The sequence below is a fragment of the Varroa destructor genome, unplaced genomic scaffold, assembly GCF_002443255.2.
Source record: "Varroa destructor unplaced genomic scaffold, Vdes_3.0 BEIS01000001.1, whole genome shotgun sequence".
Lineage (NCBI taxonomy): Eukaryota > Metazoa > Arthropoda > Arachnida > Mesostigmata > Varroidae > Varroa > Varroa destructor.
This window is the reverse complement of record NW_019211454.1, coordinates 15,685,027-15,710,999: the sequence shown is the minus strand read 5'-3', so window position 1 is coordinate 15,710,999 and position 25,973 is coordinate 15,685,027. Positions and strand designations below refer to the sequence as shown.

Sequence of the window (25,973 nt, the reverse complement as noted above, 5' to 3'; positions counted from 1 at the left end):
AATGGTCAAAATCTCGTGGGCAAGTCGCATGAAATGATCTATTTTTTCATGGTTTGTACATCTCCAACCGATCTCCAATCCAAAACGCTGCGGGATCCCCCTCTCCCCCACCCCCCTCAGAACGTGAAGCTTATGTCGAAACTTGCAGTTACGGGCGCAAGCTTGTTTGTTGCTCATCTTCATTTAGCAGAACGCCTCAAGAGAGAATTACTTTGTTTTCGAGGATATCACAGCGCTGCAATCGCGGCTGTCAACGCTATAGGTATTTTCTCAGAGGGCATAATTCTTTTTTTGGCTAAAGTAAACTCACGTTTTTTTTTCTCAGAATACCATGCGTTGTCTTGCAATAGATCCATCCATCCATCCGAACACACACACACACAACTACACGTATATGAATATGATGGTGCATCAAAACAGTCGTTTCCTTGCATAAGTGTCCAGTAAGGAAGTGCTTTATGGGTAACCTCGCCGTGGTGATGGCAAGACGCGAGAGAAGTATCGGACGCAAATAAATGCTGGTTTTAGTAACTTGCCTAGATTATAAAGTACGAAAGTATGAATACGTACGTAGAATAACACCTACGAAGGCTGTTCAATGTTCAATCAAACTAATCGAATATTGTGACCATAACAATATTTATTATGTTTTTATGTTTCTTTAGTTATTAGGCAGGATAGTGTAGACAATGGGTCACTCTTAGGTTATCTCACTATTGCTCCCGTTTGCGTTTGTGTTCCACAGTTCTTGTACAGCTGGATCACGTATATGTCCGTAGTATCGACGTTGGCGTTTGTCATATTCTTCGCTATAGGTCCAGGAACGATTCCATGGATCTACACCGCCGAGCTATTTGCACAAGGCCCTCGCCCAGCTGCAATGGCCGTTGGAGTACTAGTTAACTGGAGTGCAAACTTCTTTGTATCACTTATCTTTCCGTCTATGCAGGTGTGTACGTTACGACTAGTGTAACAGGCAGACGCTTCGAAAAATAACGATAAAAATTGAATCGAGTTATATAATCAAAAACCTTGTTGTCAAAAAGGTTGTTGCTAGGCGGAAGTGATTAGATTGTTGTCAATCAAGTTTGCGCTGTAAGCAAGGTCATAAAATATTAAACATTTCTTCGTTTCCTTTCTAACGATTCCGATGTTGATTACGGAAGAGCTGGCGCGTAACACTGCCTCAACAAAAGACGCCATCGGTCTGTTAGGATATCTCGCTATATATATATATGTATGTATGCCAAACGTATATATATATATATATATATATATATATATACGTTTGGCAAACGCTTTCTCTCGCGTTATATACAATTGGGCGCTTCCATCTGAGACAGGACGGTATTCACCACTTGGAGAAACGAAAATTTCGAGACGGAGATAACAGAAGAAATTGTGTTCGCTGCCGAGATTGTGCAGGCACTGTGCGAATCTTAGGTGCTATATATATGTATACAGAGGAAAAGGAAAGTGCAAGATGAAACTTACAGTTTCCTTCATCAAGCCTACGGACTGCTAACGGTTACGATTGTCTAGGACAATCCTGATTCGCTTACAGCAATCGAAGAGGACGTAGAACGAGAAGCCGGCAGGTACCGCGTACCAAAGAGAGAAATCGGCTTTGTCACAGGTTTGAACCTCTTCGTATCTGACCTTAGGCTATCTGTTTAGTCAAAGTCGACCGCAAAAGAGGAACGGTCTTTTTCTTAAGAAAATGCTACCATGTGCCAAGCTGATTCAATCCTCGTCTAACAATCACACCTTAAAGGGGACCTATCATCAAAGGACATGTGCATTGATGAAGTGCCCATTGCGTCAACGGCTTATTTGTCGATACGCGAGGATCTAACGTATCGATCGGTCGGCCACAAGTTCGTGATTTTAATGCAGCTCCTTTAAAAAAAATTTTTTCCTAGCATGCTACTGAACTAGCTGCTGAACGGTGCACCCATACATCATTACATGAGCCTGTTTCAGTACGATAACCCTATCTAAGAAGAAAACAACAACGAAAAGAAAGAAAAACGTCTGACACTCCGAGTCGAGCCACGAAAATTTGCTTCAGCCCTCGTAACAGCAACAGTAGAAGCTGCCTATTCAAGGATTGAGCTGGTATTAAATAAAAATGAAAAGAAGTACGTTTCGGGAAAAACAGACAACACATAGTACCATAGTACCATTAGTACCATTAGTAAAAACACAAGGCACTGGGATTATTGCGCTGACTGAATTTTATACAATAATAAAAATTCAAACAGAGTAGAGAGTAGGTTCTTATTGGGTGGCGGTTATAGTTTTTTTTTCGTTTTAGTGTGATTGATTTCTGGGATAGCTACAATTTTTTCTTTTACAGTCATAATTGATATTTATCGAAAGATTAATAGTCAATTTTTCTTTTAAGATTTTTCAACAGCGACGTATTTTTGAAGACCAGCTATTTATGTATTTCAGAGGCCCCTAACGCCGTGTGGAGAATTCGGCCGTTTGCCATTCGACGGCACTTATAAGAAAAATAAATTTCCAGATGTTCTTCAATGATGAAAAATGAAAATTTTGAATGTTTTGCTGACTCCATAGTAGGTGTCTGATTTGATGAGAGTAGCGTGCGAATTTTTTAAATAGTTTTTTTAATAGACTTTTAACAGTGTGACGTCTACTGATTTACCTAACATTGACCATTGTGTACGCCTTTGTACATTCTTTTGTCCTGCGCATCTTCTGCCTTCTTTCAGGAGGCGTTCGGTGACTATACGTTTCTACCGTTTACGGCGTTGCTCGGGCTATTTTGGGTGTTCACCTACCGCCGGGTGCCGGAGACCAAGAACCGAACCTTCGACGAGATTGCCGCCCTTTTCCGCCAGCAAGGCTCGGAATCTTCTCAATCCCGCTCCCATGGGGGTGGGGGTATTTTGAGCTGTGCGAGTGCCCCGGCGTCAACCGGCGGCGTGGCCAACCGAGGTTCGCAAGCTGTCACGAATACTCGCTCACAATCACAGCCGGTCACGCCGACATGTCCACACCAACAGGGCACAACGCCTGGGCATCTAATCCACTCTGGCGTGCACAACCATAATCACAATCACATTGGATATGGCCATACCCAACTACCCCAGCAGCACGTGGTCATTAACACGAATAACGGAGGTATGAGCAGCATGACAGAAACGGAACTGCATGGGAGGGCTGATTGAAGCCTGTAGCTTCATGGTGCTAGTATGACCGCGTTCCGGAAGTCCTAGTAACCATATTACCGTCTATCATGAAACGCTATGAAAAAAATGCTGATTATCATTTTCTTGAGAAAACCTGTATTGCTTAAGCCTTCAAGGTACTGTAAGCCGCCATAAAAGAAATTACACCAAAAAGTATGTGCCATTGTTATTGAAAATTTACTTAGACATTTTTAAATACCATATTTTTTATTATATTTTATACCATATTTTTATATCATATTTTAAAAACCATCTTTTGCTTTTTGATTGTGTACTGCTGCTATCCGAGATTTCGGAATGACTTTCACTGATAATTAATAGCTGAAGACTGTATATTGATGCTGGCGAGACGTCTTGGAAAAAAAAAGCTAAAGTTAAACAAGAATCCTCTAGTGTAATGTTGCCCTATTTTTTTAAGGTATGCTTTTATATATAGGGTGAAAAATTAAAATTCGTACAAACCCTAACGGTTTCCTTGTCGTAATGGCTACGCGTTCACCCGCTACTCTTGATACTGCAGAAAAAACAGTTTTATTTAGAATAAAACAGTAAGCTAGCGGTGAAAGGCAACGTGTCGTTCCCTGAATCGGTGCGAAAATCACCTATTATCCAATATGTTTACGCAAAACATCGAAATCTTAGTCTTTTTGGGACTTTCTACGCTTTTATTAGCCCAAGGTCTAATTGCGCTGGATTTTTCTTTATATAGCATTAACAAGTTTACACCTGCCAATATGGCTTAGAGCGCGGTTACTTTTTTTTGAAAATATTTATATTTTCGAATTTTGAAAATATATATATATTATATATATATTTTTGAAAATGATTACCGAGAGGGATATTACCTGTAATGGAAATGTAATCGTGACGAAGAATGCCTATTTTGAGCAAACAGCACCATCAAAAATGGCGCGTTTAATACATGCTAAAGATGTAGTGAAATACACCTTATAGATAATCTGATTTTTAGAAACGACCTCGGAAAAATGTCCAGACCTAGATGCTCCATCCTGTATAGGTATGTTCGTACTTCACACACGCGAAACAACTTTTTGTCCGCACGTATTTTTAGTACAAGTAGTATCAAGACACGTCCACATTTTGAAAGGATTTACGTATACCATGGATCAATAAACATTTGTCACATTATTTTGACAAACACATCTAGTTACTAATCATCAAGATGACCTTTCCTAACTGTTTCGTATAGAAGCTAACACCGAACGCCACAAATCATAACATAACAATCATCTTAGATATTGCCCATGGTTATTTTTATGACTATTATAAGTGTCAGGAGCCGCCCAATACTGGTCATACAGGATTTGCTTATCTAACCTAAGGAGAATTCGTTGCAGCTGTACTACCAACCTGATGCACTATCTCTGTATAGCTATCGTTGTCCTTATTGCAGTTTTTCTGTTGCAATCGGCCGGTTATCCTGTTTCAATAACCCACTGCGTTTCTAAGTCGTTCCACTGCTTCACTGCATTATCCCGTTACCCTTTTTACCAATTCGATCACGTTGCTTCGGTAATTCCGTCGTTTTGCCTCGATCCTCCGGTTACTCTGAATCAGATGTTTTACTGTTGCGCCCAAAACCTATAACCTTATCGCCTCTGTTAATGATTTGGTATATTATTAAGATATCACTATTTTGTTATTTACGCGTTACTTTATGGCGACTTACGTTACGACTATTTCGCTATTTTAAAATCGGATTGCCTGTAGTTTTCCAAACTTCATGCCAAGGTAGGCTTTTTAAGCAACATTCCCTACAGAGAACATGAAATTCGAGTCTATGAGAAAAAAAAAATCGCTAAAACCAATTTTTTTAAAAAGCAAATTTTTCCCTTTATACAAAAGGGAAAAAATCGTATAAAAAACGGTAAAAAAAGAGTATTGAGCTTCAAGATTATAGCATATCGAAATGTTAGAGCCACGAACGCTCAACTATTGAGTAAAAATCTTCCCAAATGTTTTTCAGTTTACTATAGTTGTAATTGAGTACATGATTTATAAACGCATATACACAGATATTAATATATATATATTTACGCAGCACTTTTCGTTGAATGAGGAAGCGATTTTCGTCTGCTAGGCAAAATAAATCGTTAGGCTGAATTAACAACGTTCAATTTTATACATTTTGGATTTTATACAATCTTCATTTTCAGCCCTTGAGTACAATTTACCTATTCACCAATGCTTGAGTCGAGATTTTAAAGCAGTTCGTTTTTATGTAAACATATGGACAATTTTCTGTTCTTCACCCCGCATCCAACTCTTGCCACAATGATGTCCTCTAGATCCCATCTGACATTCAATAAATGTCTCAAATTGAGCTTCATACTTGCAAACGTTGTACATAAGAAATTTTACGTAAAACTAAAGCAACTGTCTTCAAGCATTACATAGTATAACGTAATATCAGCGTAGCGCATACGCCTTTGCATTATTAGCAGGTCACATCGCCTCTCCAAGAGACAACGCAAGCTTAGGTCCTTTTACCCATCAGTTACTCAATCCTCTGTATCTAAACAAAGCTCCAAAACAAACATGTTTACAAAAATGATAATTCACTCATAGTACACACACGCATTCAATGCGCGGAAAAAATCATTTTTCCTAACGATCTTCAACGTGACTGTTTTACTTCGTTCGCACGCTGCTCGACAAATTTCGTGGATTTTTTGTCGTCTCTTTCGTTGTTGCTGTGGCAAATCGTACACTCCATTAAACCAACTATCTAATCCCATCGAACGATAGGAATGATGACTATTCCACGACGAAGCAATTCCGTCATAGCCGTTCAGCAACACTCATTTCATCACGACGTCATCGACAGCAAAGATAGTTACCGTGAGTCTAGGGCTTGATTAGCAGTCATTCATAAACGGATAGACAGGCGTTTGTATCGAGTCCTTTTTTTGTCAAAGCATGATTATATTTGTTCCTTTCGAGTATTTGTAATTTTTCTCTTCGTGCATGTCATACTCGGTAGAACGTAGATTAATTTTGAAATTGTGCTCGGTTGATGCGTGGTACGATTCTGATTCCAAACGGGCCACAACAAGAACAATTCCTAAAGACTAAACATATTATAGGACGCTCGATCGTGGGTGGGGGTCATTAAAAGCTTCGCATGTACATGGCGTAACATTTCACCAAATCCTGATGTCATTAACAAGCACAAAAAATTGATCCAAGGACCCTCGACTCTACCTGAATCACTCCTTCATCGCATATGGGCCCTTACCGAAACCCGGTTTTTGTCTTGATTAGATTTAAGCGGAAACATTTTATCCACTTGCAAGCAATGCGTTTAAACATTTTGATGACTATTCACTATCTCCGACCTGCTTACCCGCTTGACATACATAGCCTGCTTTAAATTTTAAAAAAATACTAAAAAAATATATATATATATATCTTAATTACTAACAAATAGCGAGATAACAGAGCGTAATGTTAATCAAAGCGAGATGCATTTGTTTCTTTTGTTTGTAATGGATTTCTGTTCAATTTGGATATATCTGCAATTAGTTGAAGATTTGAAGTCTGGAGGAACTCCTGCAAAGCTATTCCTCCACTCAATAGGTAGCTAAATATCCTACCTAACTTCAGAAGCGTTTTCGCGCACCTTTCACTATACATCTTTTAATAACGCTTAATTCTCATGCCTGAAACTCACGTCAAATTTCGTGGACGGATAACATTCAATAGACAGCAAATTTAAAATATTTGTTGTTAAAATCCATTTTTGTCAATAGAAAAAAAATGCGGAGACAAAAAATGTTTTTGATAGATATTGTAACAATATCTCAATGTATATCCGTTGACCTAAGTATGTCTTATTCATATATTGACAATATATTGTCTTTGATTTTACAGTTATTTGAAATTTGGTCTTCTTTATTTCATCAATTAAGCTATGTCCACCTTACGGCGCTTGGGCGCGTAACTAACTCACTTAAACCCCGAATGTATGTAACTCCGTCCATCAATAAGATACATGCGTAACTGTTTTACAGTGTGATATTGTGATATCCGCCAACAGCTGAAGACAAATCAATCCAGATAAAAATTGTTTCAGCGATCAATAATACGTAAGCCACATAGAAATCCTTTTTATTTAACAAATCATTGCAATACCATACAAACACGTAGTAACCTGATTGAAATTTTTCAGTCTTATCGACCTAGCTATTCTTGAACTGGACGTACTAAGTGACTTTACACAGACCTCAAACACACGAACGTAGGCTCGAATTAACCCACATCAGGACTTGCGCATAAACAATCGTAAACATTGATCTGCTACAAACGTCTTTTACGCTGAAAGATGTTTAACGCTTTCGTAGTAAAAACAGAGTTTCGTGATTTGCCCCTTACTATTGCTGCTGATACATGTTTGTTGGCTCTTCTAGTCGCCAGCTTCCCGACGTTAATTTTGTGCTTCGTTTCACGTCGCTAAAGGGTACTTCTAGCCAGCCTTAATAATCAGTCGCCTTGGTGCAAATTTTTTATTTGTTATTGCCCCCCCACATACTCTGGCTGGGAGACCCACACCATATCGTACGATGCTATAAAACTAGTAGCTAGTGAACGGGTTGGATGAAAGCGTAAGTCTCATTGTATTTTGCTTATTCTATTCTGTATAATATGTGAAAAAAGCACCACGACCGTAGGGTGCTTGTAGAGGTAATACTTGAAGAAGCTTAATCTGAATCTAATCTCGAAAGAATTCTTGAAAAAAATCCGTTTTCCTTTTGCTCTGACAGAAACAATGGTGAACTTTATACACAAAGGGTTATTCCGGCCAAGTGCTCAAATCAGGATATGCATAATAAACGGAAACCTTCGACTATTGTTATCTGATCCGAAAGCTTATAGCTGGGTCAAAAAGTGGATTGAAGGTCTATCCTAATATGATATTCAGGGTAACAAATATCTCGGTAAATTTAGGTCTACAGAAACTCGGCAAAAGATCTGCACAGGTAGTGTGAATATCAGGGCTCAATAGGCCGAACACATTCCCAATGTGAATCGAAAAAAACATGCAGAAGCCCAGTGTGCTTGGGATGTCTAGCACTTAGGTTCTGAATTTGCGCCATAATATCAGTAGCTAACTCGGAAGCTTAGGCGGCAGACAACGCTCTCTCCACGAACTCCAGTAGAATGGGTGCGGCATAAAAGAAGAAAAACACAGTGTAAGGAAATAAAGTGTAGGTTGTTTTCTTGCTTGAATGATAGGTGTGACCAGACTAAGCAAAATAGAAACTCATCTAAGACTCTCTCTTTCCCTTAGAGAAAAAAACAGAGGAAAACGGGGCATAATAGTAAGGCAGTGGAAACTACCTTTGGCCGATTAAAGATAAGGGACGCACAGATATTTACACGCTGGAACCAACAAAGTACGAAACGAGATCACGGCAGGCCGGGTGGCTCAGGTACCCGGCGCAGTTGCGCAAAAGTACGTCATGAAGAAGAGGAACAGAAAAACAAATGTGCGACCCAAGTCCAATGTGCAAGTTGTTCAAGGAGTTGTTGCAAAAACGTAGGTCGCCCTCCCCGCCATGTTCTCAACTGAGAGATACAAGCAATGGACCCGCTACGGGCTCTGGGACTATGGGGCTGCTCACTGAGGGCAATGCTCTAGTCCACAAAAACCCATAGGAACAGGAAGAAAAAGAGGTGAACTTAGAAAATATTCTCCGAAAAGAAAAAAGGACCTTCATAGGGGCAACAGACGGATGTCCAGGGCGTTTCGTTCCCTCCACAGGGGAAGTGGCAAGGATAGCAGTAGGCGCAAATGATGCCTATTGTGAAGAATGAAAAAGAGAGAGAGACGTAGTTAGGCGTGGACGTACGTAGACGTACACAGTAAAGCTTATCAGTGTTGTATGTTTTAGGTGTTGAAATAGCTGCGTTAAAGAAAGAGTGCCTGGAGACCGAAGAGGCAGCCAAACAAGGAGATGTTATAAACGAGAAACGGGCATAAGGTAACGAAGAAAAGGAAAACGAAAGAACGAAATAGATATAACTACGAGTGGAAATACAGTATGGGAAATACGGGGGGACAGCTGAAGTGACAGGCGTACAGGGACGTGCAGGAGAGAAACGGAGAAGGATCCACTGCACGAAAACAACACGAAACCTCTAGTCCGAAAGAGATTGCTGCTAGTAACACTGCATAAAAGAAACGACGATGGACGTGGCGGCGAATGAGAGAAGCAGTTTTGAAAACGTAAGGCCCAACTCTAGAGTCGTTGGGTTGGATGGCTAGTTGGCTGGTTGGAGAAGAACCTGGTGTATTCATAAAGGGTTAGTGGAACGGCGCGGGTAAAACAAGGCAACAAACAAGTGAGAGAAATCTAGGACCACGGAAGGCCTAAAAAGGTTTGGACTCTTGAAAGAGAGACACGTCGACTAAGGGAGACCACCAGTTTGAATGTTGAGAATCACATGTCACCAAAATTACAGGGGTAATTATTACGAGACCCAGGTTGGCCGAACTGGGTAAGCTGTAGACGACTAAGCTGAACTACGACAGTGAAGACCTCAAAAAGAGGATATTAACTGAAATTGAGATGGGGAAATGCAACGTGGTTGTCTGCTCCTGATAGACGACCTCGTCGCCTCAACACCGGTGCGACGAAAGAGGGTCGACAAAGGCGTTGAACCTGCTGTTGCAGCGCTCTGTGTCGTACCCAACAGTATCAGACCAACGCAATCATTATGGAAGCTTGCAAACATGCGCATAGGAGTAAAAGGACGAGGCCTTAATACGGAAGCAACGACCGTACAGCCGATCCAGTGCCTGTTTCTGAATTTATAGGGAGCTACTGGGCTCCGCATGCCTGGCTTGCCGCACCGCTGCGAGCCCAAACCGCGCCGTCTGCAAATCTGCTGCACCAGTCTGTATAATTGAAATAAGATAAGCACTCCGCCGGAGTCTGCAGCTGCTGCAGTTGCTGGCAGTTCCGTCACTATCAACATCCGGTAGTGGCGTGTCGAGGAAGGCGATAAGGAAAGCCTGTATGGGCGACAGGGACCTGGAATAGTGGCTGTAGACGATTACGTCAACGCTGGCGACAGCATAAACACCTGGGAGAAAGTCCACTTTGCAGTGACAAACCTTCATTCGCTGATAACGCAGTCAACGGTTTATCGCAAGCGTCATATGTGGCCCTACGACTCTCACTAACATCTCAGTGTACCGTGCGTAGATAACACGTGCAACTGGGAAATTTTCTTTCTTGCGAGAGACGTTAAACAAGCAAGACATTGAACGATTGGTGGGGATACGATACTACAGTAGTCCCTACCAGGCAGGAGCAGCTGATTAGCTAATTGGGTTCAAATCGTTGGAAAACGTGGAGCAGGCGATATGAGAGAGCCGCGAGATGTGGAAGAATATGGAGGAACAATATAACGGAGCAAGGAGATGTGTCGGCACTGAGAACAGCGATTGATGGTGAAGGAAAGCACGGAAGGAACTACAGCGCGAAGTACATAGGACCTTAGCATAGCAATTCCGGTGAACAAACCTCACAGCTGGCGATATTTATTGTAATTGCAATTGTTCGTACCGATTACTCTAGCATCTGCTCCTTTTAAGTGCATTCCGGTACTGTTAGGACAGTTTTAATATGTTATGTCGGAAGGCCGGTAATCGTGCATGCTAATATTGATACGTACGCAACGGAGCAGTTTGCCCATAAATTATGTACGATAATAGGAAGTTTGGGTTTCTTCTGTTGTTCCCTTTTCGCTAGAAGAGAGCTATCTGCTTTTTTTTTGAGTGTTATTTTCTCTCCCATAATTATGCATTTAGTTAGTTTGATAAGTATCGCGGCAGTCGCTTGACTACGTGCGTTTTTATCGGTGATGACAAATATAGTGATAAGAGAAAGCTAGTTACTGCTCCGTTAATGAATCTTCTCTTGCTTTAGAATGCCTATGGCTCTCTCCCCCTGTGTAAGTTGTGTTTACTGTTGTATTATAACGATGAAATCATTATTCCAATAATAAAAATGCATCATTTGCAGGGTCTGAGCTTTAGATGGCTTTGACGACTTCAAATGTGTTCCGACGTTTCTCTGCACACCTATGTAGTTCAAAACACTTATTCGGTATATAGTATTGAGCTTATAAAGCAGTGAATTTGTGCACACACGAAATCCTTTTTGATTCTACACGTCCATAGAGCTTCTTCAACTCACCTAGTTAATCAATATATTTTACTATCACTCAAGAGCCAAAGCATTGTTCATGCATAACTCGTTCATAGCCCACTAGTTGTATATAAACATTTTAAAGCGTTTTATGATAATTTCTGATTTCAGTAAATTTTGCGTTGCACTTTGTGCATTTCAGCCACTCCTATAACAACAATCTAACAAACGACGCTTGTAATCCTGATTGGCTATCCGTGTTTGACTTCTTTTCTCTTTCTTCAGTCCCCATCATCATCATCAACTTGTTTACCTTCGTTCTTCTTTTCTTCTTTCATCTATCCCGATCACCTTTCTTTGGCCGTTTTCAGACTGTCCACGCTCAATGACATCACATCCCGGCGGAATCAGTCAGGTGGGCAGTCATTCGCACCACAGCCTACTTCACCATTCCCATGCTGCGCCAATGTCGTCAACCGGTCCACACTCACCAGCGGCCCCGGTAACACCGCTGATTCCGTTACCACCGTTGACCCCGTTGCCACCGACGATACAGCAATTGCCACCGCCGCAGCAGTACTACTACCCAACGTTGTTCAGCCACCCGCCATGCCACAACCGAATCCACAAGGAACTCAACTGTACCGCAGTCGTAGCTGGCTCAGGTTCTGTGCCCTACATGTCAAGGCACCCGTCGCACGACCACCTCTAGCCAGACGCCTCGCCGGCATGGGGCCTGGCCACCGCTTCGGATCAGGAAACACCGTTAATGTTCGCCTTTCCCGATGCCAGTAATACGGCTGAACCCACATCGCCGGCGATGCCGATGACCGCGCCATCAGCTGCGACGATGCTGCATCTGCATCAGCTCAAAGGGATCCTTAAGGTAGAGGCAAAAACAGAAAGCGAGAGAAAAAATGCATGTGATAACGCGCTCTGTCTTATAATTGCGTGCCCCTTTGTGGCATTACTCTCAGCATCCGTAATAGAAGTTAATGAAATATTTATATTTGTTAATCTCATCCAAAATCTAGTTGTCCACGAACATTTAAGGATTTGAGTGGTGACTCGATATTACCGTCCGCTATCATGAGTATGGGAGATTTCCTTGGAAATGATTAGCGAACATTTACTATTCATGGGTCAGTCAGGATGAGATGACACAAACGTTGCTAGACGTTTGACTACTAAGTCCCGAGTTGGGTACTCTGGTGGCATCAAAATTGGTCCTTAATATTATTGTTAGATCTGATTGAAAGAAACAAGACGATCTCTAGGAGGCTCGATAGCCTGTTAATAAAATATATCTACCACAGTTTACCCGAAAACACGTTTTCGCTCCCGATACTGAAGTAAGATTATGTTCACCTCAATCGGGCTACTGTAGCATTTCTGCTTCATCTCAGCCATCGTCGGGGTTAGAACACTCATAGTAGTTTTGCTACGCGTTTATCTTATACCGCTCGCCAAGGTTATTAACTCTCGGTAAAGCAAACGTCTTTAGACAATTTGAAAAAGCTATATGACAAATAGATACACGCAACATGCATATATATTGTCCAAATGTAAAATGAAGATTAAAACTGTTAAGTTAGTTCTGTCTTACCCTCTGTCAAGAGACATTGGGGACTGACATTCGATGAAGGTAGATACCGAGCATTGAGTGTGACAGGCAAGATAACAGTTAAAGACAATATGCATAAATCTTCGTACTGAAGGATCTGTCTAATCTGTCCCGTTCGGTTGTACATATACGCAATTCTTGCATTCAGCTTATTCTATTGATATACATAGGTGTAGATATGGGCACAGAAAATAATTTTCTTTAATGTAAAAATCACTTGAAAAACCAAACATTTCAAACACTTCAAAAACAAAACATAGCTCGAAGGACAGTTTTGGTATTTACCCAAAGAAAAAATCTTGTTGCCAAGCCTGATGCGTGTGCCATCGCCTAAAATCACATCTTAAACATTTCAAAGCTTGACAGAATACCTTCTACGGATTTCTTTAAGTAACAGTGAAAAAATTGCAGCTCCATTTCCTGAAAATAGGATAAGTTCCAGATCATCGCTTCTGAAAACGAGCCTATTTTGAAGCAATAATAGAGCCGAACACGATTTCACATACCCGTTCAGTTACATTAAAAGCCTGTACAGTTAATATAAAGGATAGGTAATGATGAAAGAGCTTGTGTTACAAATGCACGTCCAACCTTCATAATGAATCTACATCAGGACTCAGTTCGAGAAAAAAACATTTTTCGCTACTTTAATTATTGCTTCATTCCAGATTAGCTAAACGTTACTATACATTAGCTATATGTATAGTGGTTTCTAGAAACCTTCCACCATTTTGCCTGAAAGACAAAACACAGATCAAGCGATGGAACGAAAAGTACAAATAGCAATCACATCATAGTTGAGTTGGGTAGAAAAATTGAGCCCAAATATTTAGCGCAGGCAAAAAGGTGTCGAAAACATTTCTTCTAAAACGCGCTACAGGTATTCATAAACCTACCTAGGTATCGACGTTTGGATCGGCTCAACGCTCATCGCAGCTACGTGTACATAACAATGTCGTAGAAAAATGCAGACTATTAATAAATTCTTATTTAAATGTTTTGCCTTGTGTGACATGCGGCACAAATTGAAGGGGCGAAGAGAAATTCCGAGGAGTTGCAGTTTTACGAGCACAAATTATTTGTCAGATACTAAGTGGTTGGTTACTTAGTGACCTTAGCTTGCCAAATTATTCAAGAAACTAGCTTTCGAATTGGAAAAGTAGGAGATGACGATTTGTGTTAATTGAAATTATCAGAGATTGAAAGGCTCTAACGACTCTGAATGTCTCACAAGCCTGGGGCTAAATGTTCGCACTAGAACAATCATTTTACGGTCAGTTGATTTGTTCGAAAGTTCTGTAGAATGTAAACACCGAGGCAGATCGCTGAAATTCGTTATTTTTTTATAGAAATAAGCTAGCGAACTCTCTCAACATGGTCCTTTTCCAGCATTTCCAACACTTTACTTTGTTTAAAGTTAGCATTTACGTAGTTTCGATGTATGCGCTCCGACCTAGCAGCCATAGCTCCGACTTCAGTCAAGACCGCGTTTTAGGCCATACTTGCAAAACCAGCGGGTGATTCATTACGAGCAATTCAGCAATCTATTTTTTGATTTTGTACCAATTTCAGTGACCACACGCCTTTTACCTTGTGCTAATGAGATCTATCTGCTCAAAGATGTTTTAAATAGATAAATGATTATTATGAACGTTGTCGGGTAAATGACGCAATAACTAAATTGTAGGTTTCGCCATGTTAATTTCTCGAAGCGTTCACTAATCTCTTGTTTTCGACATGCGAAATTTGGTTATATGACCAAAAAGAATATACGAGCGCCTCAATAAGTTAGCCTATATTTATTTCCCCTAAATATGCAGGTCATTGTAGCGTGTTACGTGGGTAAGTGTTAGCATAGATTCCTGGCCGAATCACACTTGGCAACCGTCAAAAAAAAAAGTCCGGGAATTTCTTCGTTTATCTTACTGAGGATCATTGTCGATTCAATTCCTTTCATGAAGCATATGTTTCAATATTGAAGGGGCACTAAATATATTGAATCAAATAGTTTCAACTGACTTCAAAGCGACATACTTTGAACGGCTTTTAGCTGATACAGGCGGCATTATCTACTTGAAACGAATACCTTATATATCAAATAGAAAGTCGGCAATCATTTTCACAGTATTGGTAAACGATATGAAGTTGACTAACCGTCTTTTGGTGATAGCATTTATGCTGCAGTTGAATTTCAACGAGTTCAACACCGACATTTTGTACGAATATCTCGTACCATTTATATCAAACATGATCTTTGCCGATGTTGGATAACTGTAAAGTAAATTTGGCTAGTTTTGGTGTTTTTTTTAGTAAATCGACCTGTTTTCGTACGTAAAGCGTCGAAATGGAAACAGGAACAGGCGTCACCGAAGAGCAGAAAACACAAATTGCTTCGTTAAAACAAATGTACGCAACGCGAAACTGTTGAAATCTTTCATGTTTCCCAACATTTCGTCGCCGTTTCGAAAAGACCTGGTTCGGGGGCACTGGAGATGCCAAGAGAAGCTCGAATGAAACGAGTCCATTTTCAGTGGACAAATCCAGTCTAAAATTGAATCCTTAAAAACCGGGAAAAAGTGCGTTTCCCAGTCGGGTCTAATTTTGAAATTTTTAGAAAAAAAATCCTATCATACCGTCAAGCGTGTCGACGAACGATTTTCCGAACACTGTGTTATCCATTAACAGTTCTGATGTAGTCTATAATTTGGGGCAAAGGCATTGACGTGACATTTTTGCACAGGCAATAATAGAGCAGCAGGAATATGCTGAGGTTATCGAGAACAAGATGCTGCCTCAGATATTGAAATGGTTCCCCGAAGGTGACCACGTCTTCAGGCTCGATGGAACTCCTTTTCACAGAATGTCAAGTATCCCTAGGCTACTTGCTGTCAATAATATTCAGGTGCTGCCGTGGCCTATTAATTCGGTAGGCCTTAATCCCCCACGTAGAAAACGTCTGGAAAATCGTCAAATCACGGGTTCAGAAAAGTCATAAAATGTTCCATGAAGCGATCACTAATGTGCCAAAATGATCCACTCATAGGGAAGACAACGAAAAACCGTTAGCTATATCACATGTGTTAGCGGTTTGAAAAATTCCTACTGATACGTAGGGCACCAACCTACCGTAGAATAATGCTGCTTTTATTAAATATAACTAATTGAAAGTCAAAATCCGTTTAAAATCTCTGGCCCTAGTGCAGCGTAATCGGCTTTGAAAGCTGAAACTAACTGACTGAATTTATTTGAGCTGCGACGTAATTTGTGAAAGCTTCATTATTTGCGGAAAGTATTAAGGATGATTTACCTGTAAGACAATCAAACACTTCGAACCTACTCTATGAAAAATAGGTGTAGATGACCACTAACGCTTTTGCTTCTATTTCGTGTTTCTTACATACGAATCTTCCACAGAGTCGCCTGAGTCGGCTATGACGTCCCTTCTCCGACTCAACTCGGCATTCACGAATAATGCTCGGCAAAGCTTAATCTTTCCTTAGGACTTCCGTGTGCAAGAAACGATGCCATCACAGCTGTCAATTAAAACCCGAAGAGAAATGAGCAGCCAAGCTTCTGCGGATCTATATATACACATCGTGACAATATATATTGTTATGGTGAAGACACAGTGTTACAACTGCAGAAAAATCCTCACACAACAAGAAACAATACAGACATTGGCACAAAGTTATGCAGTTTATCTTCACTTGGTGACAAACCCATAATGAGTGACAATACATGGAATTAACAAACGAGAACGAACGCCGTTACAATCTGAAGCGCAGTTGTTACTTTCCTTCAGAACAGCCCCTTCCGATCTTCAACCTGTATAACACTGTTCAAACAAACTCTTTTTTTGCTTCTTCAGAATATGGCCACGGGTAAGCGGTTTTGTCCAGTCGTTCTCGCACACCAAGATGGGCAGTCGGTAGGATTTGAAAGAGCTGCTCAAACATCATTTAGCATAGTTTTTTCGTATTTGGCATCGAATCGATCAATTTCAATTTTGTAACGAAGATCGTCGTAAAGACGGTCGAAACAGTCGGATACTGTGAGCAGAATAGAAAAAACCGTGTCATCGCATTGTCACGCGATGCACTTATCAATGTTTGTCACACCTGAACTTTTACGCGACAACAGTACACAACGACACCAAGATAAGTTAGGCTTCTAGCTAAAAACAATGTCGTTATATATTTTAATATACAGGAAGAAAAAATAAATACGGCACGGAAACATATTACGTGAACGAATATTACACTAGGTCTTATGATTGCTTATCTAAATTAAAATTATATAAAGAACACATACTATATATATATATATAGTTTCTTCCCTTATATGTGGTGACAGAACGTGTGAAAATAGAATAAAATGGTTGGACGGAAATGGAGGGAGAAATTCAAATGGTAATAACGATAATGCTATGAACAATTATAAAACATACTAACACTGTAATAAATGAGCTAAAATCAGCTAAACAGTGAGCCTCGAAGGCAATGTTACTAGTGAAGAATAATAGTATTTATGTACTTAATAATAATTTCAACAAGGACCGTTACCATTGTGTACTGGTATCTAAGATATTATGTATAAAAAATATACACGTTACTATAAGCCAAGATAAACATACTGGATAGAGAGAAGATAGATGTTCCAATAACGACATTTCTCTCTGCTATACAGACACACACACATATATGTTTGTATATATATATATATATATACATTAGTGCAAGATGTTTACGGCGGTTCTATACTTATGTACGGAACAGCGAATGGAATAGAACCCGTAATCACAGTCGGGCGAACTATAGCCGAAATCTGTAAACAAGTCGACAATTACTCACGTATCGCCATCGATCGTTGATGGTACGGTACTACAACTATATACTATGAAATTAATGATTGATGAATGCTGATTGATGGTTCGATATATCTACATAAAACTATGTATAGCGCTACCCTCTTACCAATGACGAAGGGATCCCGTAAGGTTATTCTGTATAATTACATACACACATTCTCTATTAGAGCACACAATTTGGAATAAAAAAATTTTATCTGTATCCTGCTATGATGCCATAACGATGCGCAGAAACTGGGTCGAACATGCCCCAGTCGAGTTATTTTCATAATTTAAATCGAACGGCGGCTGAATAATATCAAAGGGGCATGCGGAGCAGCAATTGTCGAATTTAGGAAACGAATATTTAGATAATTTACTGCGAATGGTAGCGTTTCTTGTGCGGAGAAAGATACTGAACAGGAACCGTTTAATGCCTGTGTCGACTGTGGATCAGTATACTCGATAAAGCCCATGGACTTATCAGCATAAAAACATACCTATATAAAAAAACTATACAATTTTCTGCCGACAACGTTCATTTTTCAGATACGTACTGTATAACTATTACGTTTTTTTTTCTATTCTGGATGCAAGATTCGATTGTTCAATATTTCGGCATCTAACGCTTTGTTTTGTTCGAAAATGGGTTAATGAATTTGAAAAATTGTTAATGCGTGTGTGTGTGTGTGTGTGTGTGTGTGTGTGTGTGTGTGTGTGTGTGTGTGTGTGTGTGTGTGTGTGTGTGTGTGTGTGTGTGTGTGTGTGTGTGTGTGTGTGTGTGTGTGTGTGTGTGTGTGTGTGTGTGTGTGTGTGTGTGTGTGTGTGTGTGTGTGTGTGTGTGTGTGTGTGTGTGTGTGTGTGTGTGTGTGTGTGTGTGTGTGTGTGTGTGTGTGTGTATGTATATATACAGAATAGAAGCCAGTCGGGGTCACCACAGCCGCCTGCCCGACGGTGTTGCGCAGACATTCGCCACTTGCCGTAGGGAGGTGACACACAAAAAATTGTATACTATTTACTGCTATTCGACAATTACAATATATTAAATATATATTGCCGTACACTTATACACAGGCGATACTCTAAATAACTATTACAAAGTGGGTATTGGTAAAAGCCTAAAATCAGAGAGAAAGATATAGTACTTATGCCTAATGTAATAGCGATTTATTTAATTTAATTAATTGTTCCGACCTATAATATATACAGTTACTACTAAATTACAGATAGAGATTATAATATATCTATAAAGTATACATAAAACGTAGGTATAAAAGTAAAAATAACGGTAATAATAATTTTGAAAATCGATTATGGTAAAGACCACTGGAATGGAACTAGTTTTATGGAATAGATTTGCGTTGTACGGCGTCAATAATGAAGGCACAGTGACGATTGAAAATAAGAGAAGAATGCTCAGGGAAACACATCGAAATCATAGTAATAACAACAGTTACTATTCTAAGCTCAGTGGCTTTTATCGGATCGGTTATCCAATGCGAAACTACAACTATATAAAGATAAAGACAACATCGATAAGCACCCATTTGTATAGAGATATCTACAACGCACATGAGCAGAGGGATAGGGTAAACAATTGAAAACGACACACTTCTCAGCTATGCTTGAAGACAATGATAATAATATTACCTACTAGAAACATTATCGCTTTGTATATCGATGGTGAAGATTATCAGAGAGAAGATCACGGCAACAGTTGGGCGATGCATAGTTGTCACGTCACGATGACAAATATGGTTATTTAGCGACAATGATGCGTAACGTAGATAAACAACGTAGCGTTGTCTGGTAGCGTACGATACGATAACAGTTATACCAGCTACTGTTGCTATGTACATTTATTGACATGATCAACGAGTGTGCACATAGTTTTAATAGTATCACGTATTTCTGGCAATGTGCATAATAGACAATTACAATGATGGCTACAAAATGGTGGCCACAAAGACGTACCGGGTATATAGCGAACACGATTCAAATGGGACGATATTAACCATGGTCTCAAAATAGATGATGAAACGATCATGTACCGATATTCACTCCCTACGAACGACTGGCGATAATCCGTCGAAGTTTTAACCGGCTGTCAAGTGCCTTTGACCTACTTTGAGGTTGGCGTAAACCACCGTGGTCTGTTATACGAGATATTCCTCTTTTTCTACGGATCACGTAACGCCGATTTTCCGATTCTGTGTGTGTATATGGGTGTGAGTTTGTGTGTACGAATGTACGACTATATGGGGCCGTTCGTTGTGCGACAGTGGCGTAAACAATGTCGGGTGTCAGAGCATCGTATTTGCGGAGGCTTGGGTAATCGATAGCTAAATAAACGAAATTAACAAAACTAAAAGGGCTTTATCAAGCTTGTCGCATAGCTATTCGATAGCGCAGAGAAGATTAGGACCGCTTTAAACATTCGGCTTTTCCGAAAGAGAAGATTGATCGTGCTCTCATTTGAGCAGCTTGTCATTAGCCATTTTCATCAAACATGCGAGTCGTTATCGGAAACAGTAGTGAATCATGCTAAACTCTACTTACTATGGTATATATATATATGGCACGGACCATTTATTCATCGAGGCCAGTGATCAGTAGTGCTCCGCCGTGGTCGATTCAATGACACAATAGCCACGTTTTTGCGGTGTAGTTATTCAACAGGGATAGCCAAGGGCAAACAAGAAACAATACGCTGTCAGAGACGCGCGCGCGCACACACACACACACACACACACACACACTCGGAAAAAGAAGAGCATTACGTCGACTCTCGCGTTAGTTTATCCCTAAAGCGCGTAAATGCAATATCGCATGTATAAGTGTACACAGAGACCAATATGGATTTTGAATGCTGTTGCAGTCAGTTCCCCTGAGCTCGGTAAGTACCGACACTTCGCTCGTACGTGGTACGATCTTATATGTAGCAGAAAACGGTAGGCGGGAAAGAAAACACGCCACTAAACAGACAAATGATGTTGACTGCATCGAATCTCTGTCTGTATTTAAATTCGAATGTCTGTATTTAAATTAAGACCCACAAACAAAAATTGGCGCCGACAACTAAGCAGGACGGTTTGAGAACAGGTTGCCAATAGTATGAAATGAGGATTCTGCAAGGCCGCATTAATAACCGGTCGGTAATTGTGTTATGCAAAATAAACAATGTTACGACGTAACGTGGACCTCGAAAAGTATAGCTGGGTTATTTAGCACATATTTTAGAGGGGGCAAAAGATTTACAAACTCGACAGAAGGCTCCAGGAGTCAACACGCACCGTTACTACATCCCATTGCAATAGCTTGCATCATCATAAGAACAGCAGCTTATTGATCTCCTAAAAACTCACTTGGAGACTTTTTATTAAATTTTTTAGCCGATATATCTTCTGTGAGAACGCTAAATGTCAAACGGGAATATTTCAGCAGCGTACTCCAATGTACCAACTAGAAATGTGTAGCTATGGTATAAAAGAGCGTCATGCAAAACGGAATTGAACGTGATTCAGCTTCAGTGCAGAGGATTAGAGCTAAGAAAAACTGCAACGCAAATCTGCTGTTTATAAAGTCGCTGAACCCCTAGATGGTAAAATTTTACCCAAGAAGCCACGCGTGGACCGTCCTGTACTATCCTCCTTATGGTGGTGTTGACTCGAGCTTATAACAAGTGAACAAGTCGCGTTATCTAATTCATGCGGGGGTAGGAAATATTTGTAGCTTTGCAGAATCAGAACCGTCAACGGTGGCTTTTGTTACTTCATACAATACATGGAGAAAACAAACTCCCAGCAAGACGAACTGCTGGAACATATGCTTTGGCCGTAAGGTCTCCAGGAACCGACATTTAAGGAGCTAACACGGCAATTCAGTATTACTAGCCTTTCCATTCATAAATACTTTTTTCGGATGAGAAACTCAGAAGAGCCCTTCGATCTCTGATCAATATCAATCGACGTAGTCAGTCACTCTGACATCGCTAGTGTAATGCGCTTAGCTGCAACCAACCTCATTCGAAGCCGACGATCTATTAAACGCAGTGGCTTTTGTTCGTAACTGTATAATTCATACGCTATGTAGATTAATCGTCGACGAAGCGATAATATGTAAAAGGGAAAGGAAAATGTCGAGCTACCAAAATTTGTGTCGTACTATTTGCGTATGTGGGGATATGAGGATCTGAAAGTTGATCGAAACAGGCCATGGAAAGACGAAATCAGGAAGAGTAGGGTTTCGTGCTTTAGTTCAAAGACTTCGGGCGGTTTCAGACACCGTTTCAGCCGCCCACTTAGCGGTTCGGAACAGCGTGGACTCGCAGATACCCTCGGTCCCTTAAGTGCTTCTTATTACTGCTCGTACGTATAATGGTATTGCGCTTACGACCCATTAGTTCGGTTCTATATCGCTCACTCATTTGCATGATTTTACGGCTCACCATAGGCATAGCAGGCTCATCAAAAATAATATGAGCCGCAATTTTACAGCAATGAATAAGAGCACAGGCCATAGGGCTATTGCATGTCGACTGCTGACAATTCATCACTTGAATTCAATTTTGTCATAAAACGTATGCGTTTTTTCTGAAAAGGAATGCTTCGTTGAAAGCCTCATCCTCGTCTAAGCACTTCGTCTCGAGAATGTCTTCACCGGCGTTAATGCGAAAGATTAATATAGGATCTTTCCACCTCAAAAACAATCCCCGATCCCCGGGTTTTTCAGTCAGTGCTCGCTGCGCAGTTGTTATGGCCCGTTTTTCTCAATTAGCGCGTAAATCCCGTTTTTGACACTGGAACTCACGTCTAGGCATTTGCCAAACCCGTGCGCGCTTTAGTTACCGCAAAAAAGCTCACTCAATTCACGTGTTCCTCAATCCCTGTTGGTCCTACGACAATATTTATTTAAAAATCATTTTGACCGTTTAGTGCTAATTTTGTACTTCAATCAGTTGGGGAAACCGAGCTGGACTACTTATCGTCGCAATTAAACAACTCAAAATAATTGTTGCCGGTTTTTTTTAATTATGATAAAAAAATGTTTTAAATCTCGTTGGCCTTCATTAATTCTATAAAAAATGCACAGAAATTTTCTACTAATCACAATCTTCTGTCACTTTTTCCAGCTGGATTTTGGTGCATAGCGATTGTAATTTTCGCACCGAATATCTGTTTTATGTAGTCCGAGTATCGTGGATCCTTTTCAGATACCTCGTGGAGCCTTTTATTTCTCATAGACTCCACTCAAGTTTCGCCACCATTCCCCTGCCTTTGACTACCACATAATCACCAATGTGATGGCTTCTTTTCACGTACACCTCCAATCTCTATATTCTTTTATTTCTTTACTGTCTCGTAAGCAATTGAGAGCACTGTGCTCTCTGGCGAACCTTTGTAATAATAAATAACAATGAATGTATTATACGACTGACCTCGGTCACCTAGCCTCTCAGCCCCCCACCCCACCCCACCAGACCTAGATACGAACCGTTTCGTCAGACGTACAACACCTGTTACCGCAGGACACAGACGTTTCGGCACACTGTTTTTCTACTAGATTTTCTTATCGAAAATTTCGCTCACTGTAAGCTTTACTTGTAAATTGACAGTTCTGTTGCGCAACCCTTCAAGGACCTTCGTAGCTCGGACGATGACAGTTTAGATGACGGATGAATATTTTGTCGTATACAGATTAGAGCCCGCTCAGGATGCGGAGAAAGGCCTGGCAGTATTTACAACACTGACTTGCAAGAGTTCTCACAGCGAGAACAAGAACGTCAATAACAATAATAACAGCAACAGAAAAAAGAAAAACTAAAACCAGAACGGCAGGAAAACAGAACGACAAACCAGTAACCAAATGATCAGAGCCAAATGTGTAGATAACGGAATGGGTTCAACGAGAATAGCGAACAGCGCAGATATTACGTGCGCACGGAAACGATGTGGGTTGGCTCGCACATCCGGAAGGCGCTGGGAAAGCTGGCATCCGGCTTTACTTTATCTGCACTTGTGTGACAGATACAGACCAGCAAATAGGCACTCGAACGCTGAAAAATAAATAGTTAATATTGCTAATACTAACATTGCACTGTCGATCGGTTCCCGACCCACGGACTCCTTCCGGGTGTGTAGCCAGAAACGGCGCGGCAATTCATTCAACGTGACTCAGCGGCATCTGCATATACATGATTCCTGTAGGCATATTGATTCGAATCGCAGAATTGTCCGCGTCGTGTGATGCGATTGATCTACAGTTAGTACAAATGCATAATAGCCAGCTATGCTGTCTGTACATAAAATCGATATATAAATATGGCTTTAGTTACTACTAGTGGTAATAACAAAAATAATTACATTACTTATAATTATATAAATATAAACATATATGATATGATGGGAGATATATACGTGCATACATATATATATATATAGATATAATAATCAATGCTAAGTATGTTGCGCTTATAAGGATACACTAATGGTTACGACGATTATACATGGATACATGGCTCTTATTACGAGCGAAAAGATAACTTAGAAGAGCTGACTATTGAATATATATACATATATATATACACATATATATATATATATCCAGCGTTAGAGAACCGTGGAGCGACAAAGAAGGGATAAGAGAAACACAATGATAAAAATGGAGATGAAGACTAAGCTCAGACAGTCGTTTGTAAAATATGTACTTACTTCCGCCCACCCTCCACCCCCAACCGAACGATGGGAAAGAAAGATTCAATGACGAAAAATATGAAGGAAGAATAATACGATGAAGGAAATAAGGCGTTGCTACCTCACTTAGAAGCAACAAACGAGGGAGACAAACACCCACGAATGTACACATAGACAGATGCAATGCATGTACATGCCAAAACGCACGCCGACTGCTACTTACTACGTCGCTGCAACTAACAATAACACACTGAAAAAAGATCAATACTGTCAATAAACAGGCTCGTCTGGCTGGCGTAACTGCATCAGACTATTTCGTACTGAATTTCAAACGGCGCAATATCGACGGATGACAAAACGCTCGCAGAAAGTTCGCTGCCGCAGAATCGCGCGTAAATAAGGCCTAAAAACAGCTGTATGATAAGCTTAACATTTTGAGCATTCTGAGTTCCTTCTACCCTAGCGTTTGGGCCTCATAAAAGCAGCATTGAAAGATCAAAAGGTACTGTCCTCAAATTTGATCCACGAATTACTGCCTATAGAAAAATGTGCCTATCCACAGAAAAAATCCTATGATCTTGTCAATAGTTAGAACAGAAAGTTCAGATACATTTTCACGGTAGCCTCGGATAAGTATCGCTTACTAAGCTTTTTATATACATTACCAGTAGCGTATTGAAAACCAGGAGCTAAACAACGTTAACTAGATTATGATAATAATATTTGTGATAACCTTGCACTATTTCTCTCCCATCTCATTTGGCTGGGAAACGTCCCACAAGGAGCCGACACTGAGGAAATCATCTATAACGCCCAACATTAATTTATCTAAACCTACCTATAAATTTAGCTAGCGGCTTCCAGTTAGAATTGACATTGTCACCGTGCGAATGCGCAACGGCCTAATAATGCAAAAGGGTCCCGAAAGGAACTTCAAGAAAGCTCAATAAAAGGAGACCCTAAGGCCTTGGCCGAGTCAAGCTCGAGAAAAGAAGACCGAAAACACTTAACCGATTTGCTGTTCAATTATATAATTCTTAGTTATTATTACCGTAATAAAACAAAAGATACTATTCATAATAAAGCAAAATGTGTGTTGCATTTATATTCGCTAGATATACGTCAGACACTATGAGATAGAGACATCAGAGTAGATATGTAAAGAAATGTTCTAATTCCACACAATCGGAAAGCGTAGAATGTTATACTAAAATAAAAAAAATATACAGATAAATGCGGAGGGCAAGTTATTCCAGCTTATGTTGGGTAAAGCCATCTGGGTAAAAAAATAATCACAAGCTTCCCGGAACAGCACACTAGTACCCGATACCTTTAATAGTATTCAGACATCGCAAAAAGCGCACATATTGTACTGACCCATCTATTAATTTGTTTAGACCTTCATATATTTTG

The 25,973-nt window shown here is 40.3% G+C and overlaps 1 protein-coding gene and 1 long non-coding RNA gene across 14 annotated transcripts in view; one reads left to right on the top strand and one right to left on the bottom strand.

Moving 5' to 3' along the window:
• The window catches only part of Glut1 (Glucose transporter 1), a 280,015-nt gene extending 262,735 nt beyond the window's left edge, over window positions 1-17,280 (top strand). For 11 of the 13 annotated variants that reach the window (XM_086986424.1, XM_022817452.2, XM_086986437.1 and 8 more), the window contains 5 exons: window positions 746-949; window positions 2,739-3,150; window positions 5,988-6,080; window positions 11,770-12,284; window positions 16,437-17,280. In XM_086986424.1, coding sequence (XP_086842550.1) covers window positions 746-949; window positions 2,739-3,150; window positions 5,988-6,080; window positions 11,770-12,110 — 1,050 coding nt within the window. In that variant the 3' untranslated portion in view covers window positions 12,111-12,284; window positions 16,437-17,280. Of the gene's footprint in view, window positions 1-745; window positions 950-2,738; window positions 3,151-5,987; window positions 6,081-11,683; window positions 12,285-16,436 lie in introns of those variants that run through there. The other 2 variants (XM_022817454.2, XM_086986450.1) reach the window with 2 other exon arrangements.
• Window positions 7,327-23,501, bottom strand: LOC147758305 (uncharacterized). Its single transcript, XR_015326044.1, has 2 exons — window positions 23,362-23,501; window positions 7,327-12,278 (listed from the first exon to the last, which is right to left on the bottom strand). It is a non-coding gene; the product is annotated as an uncharacterized LOC147758305 (long non-coding RNA).
• Between the last annotated feature and the right edge of the window lie 2,472 nt (window positions 23,502-25,973).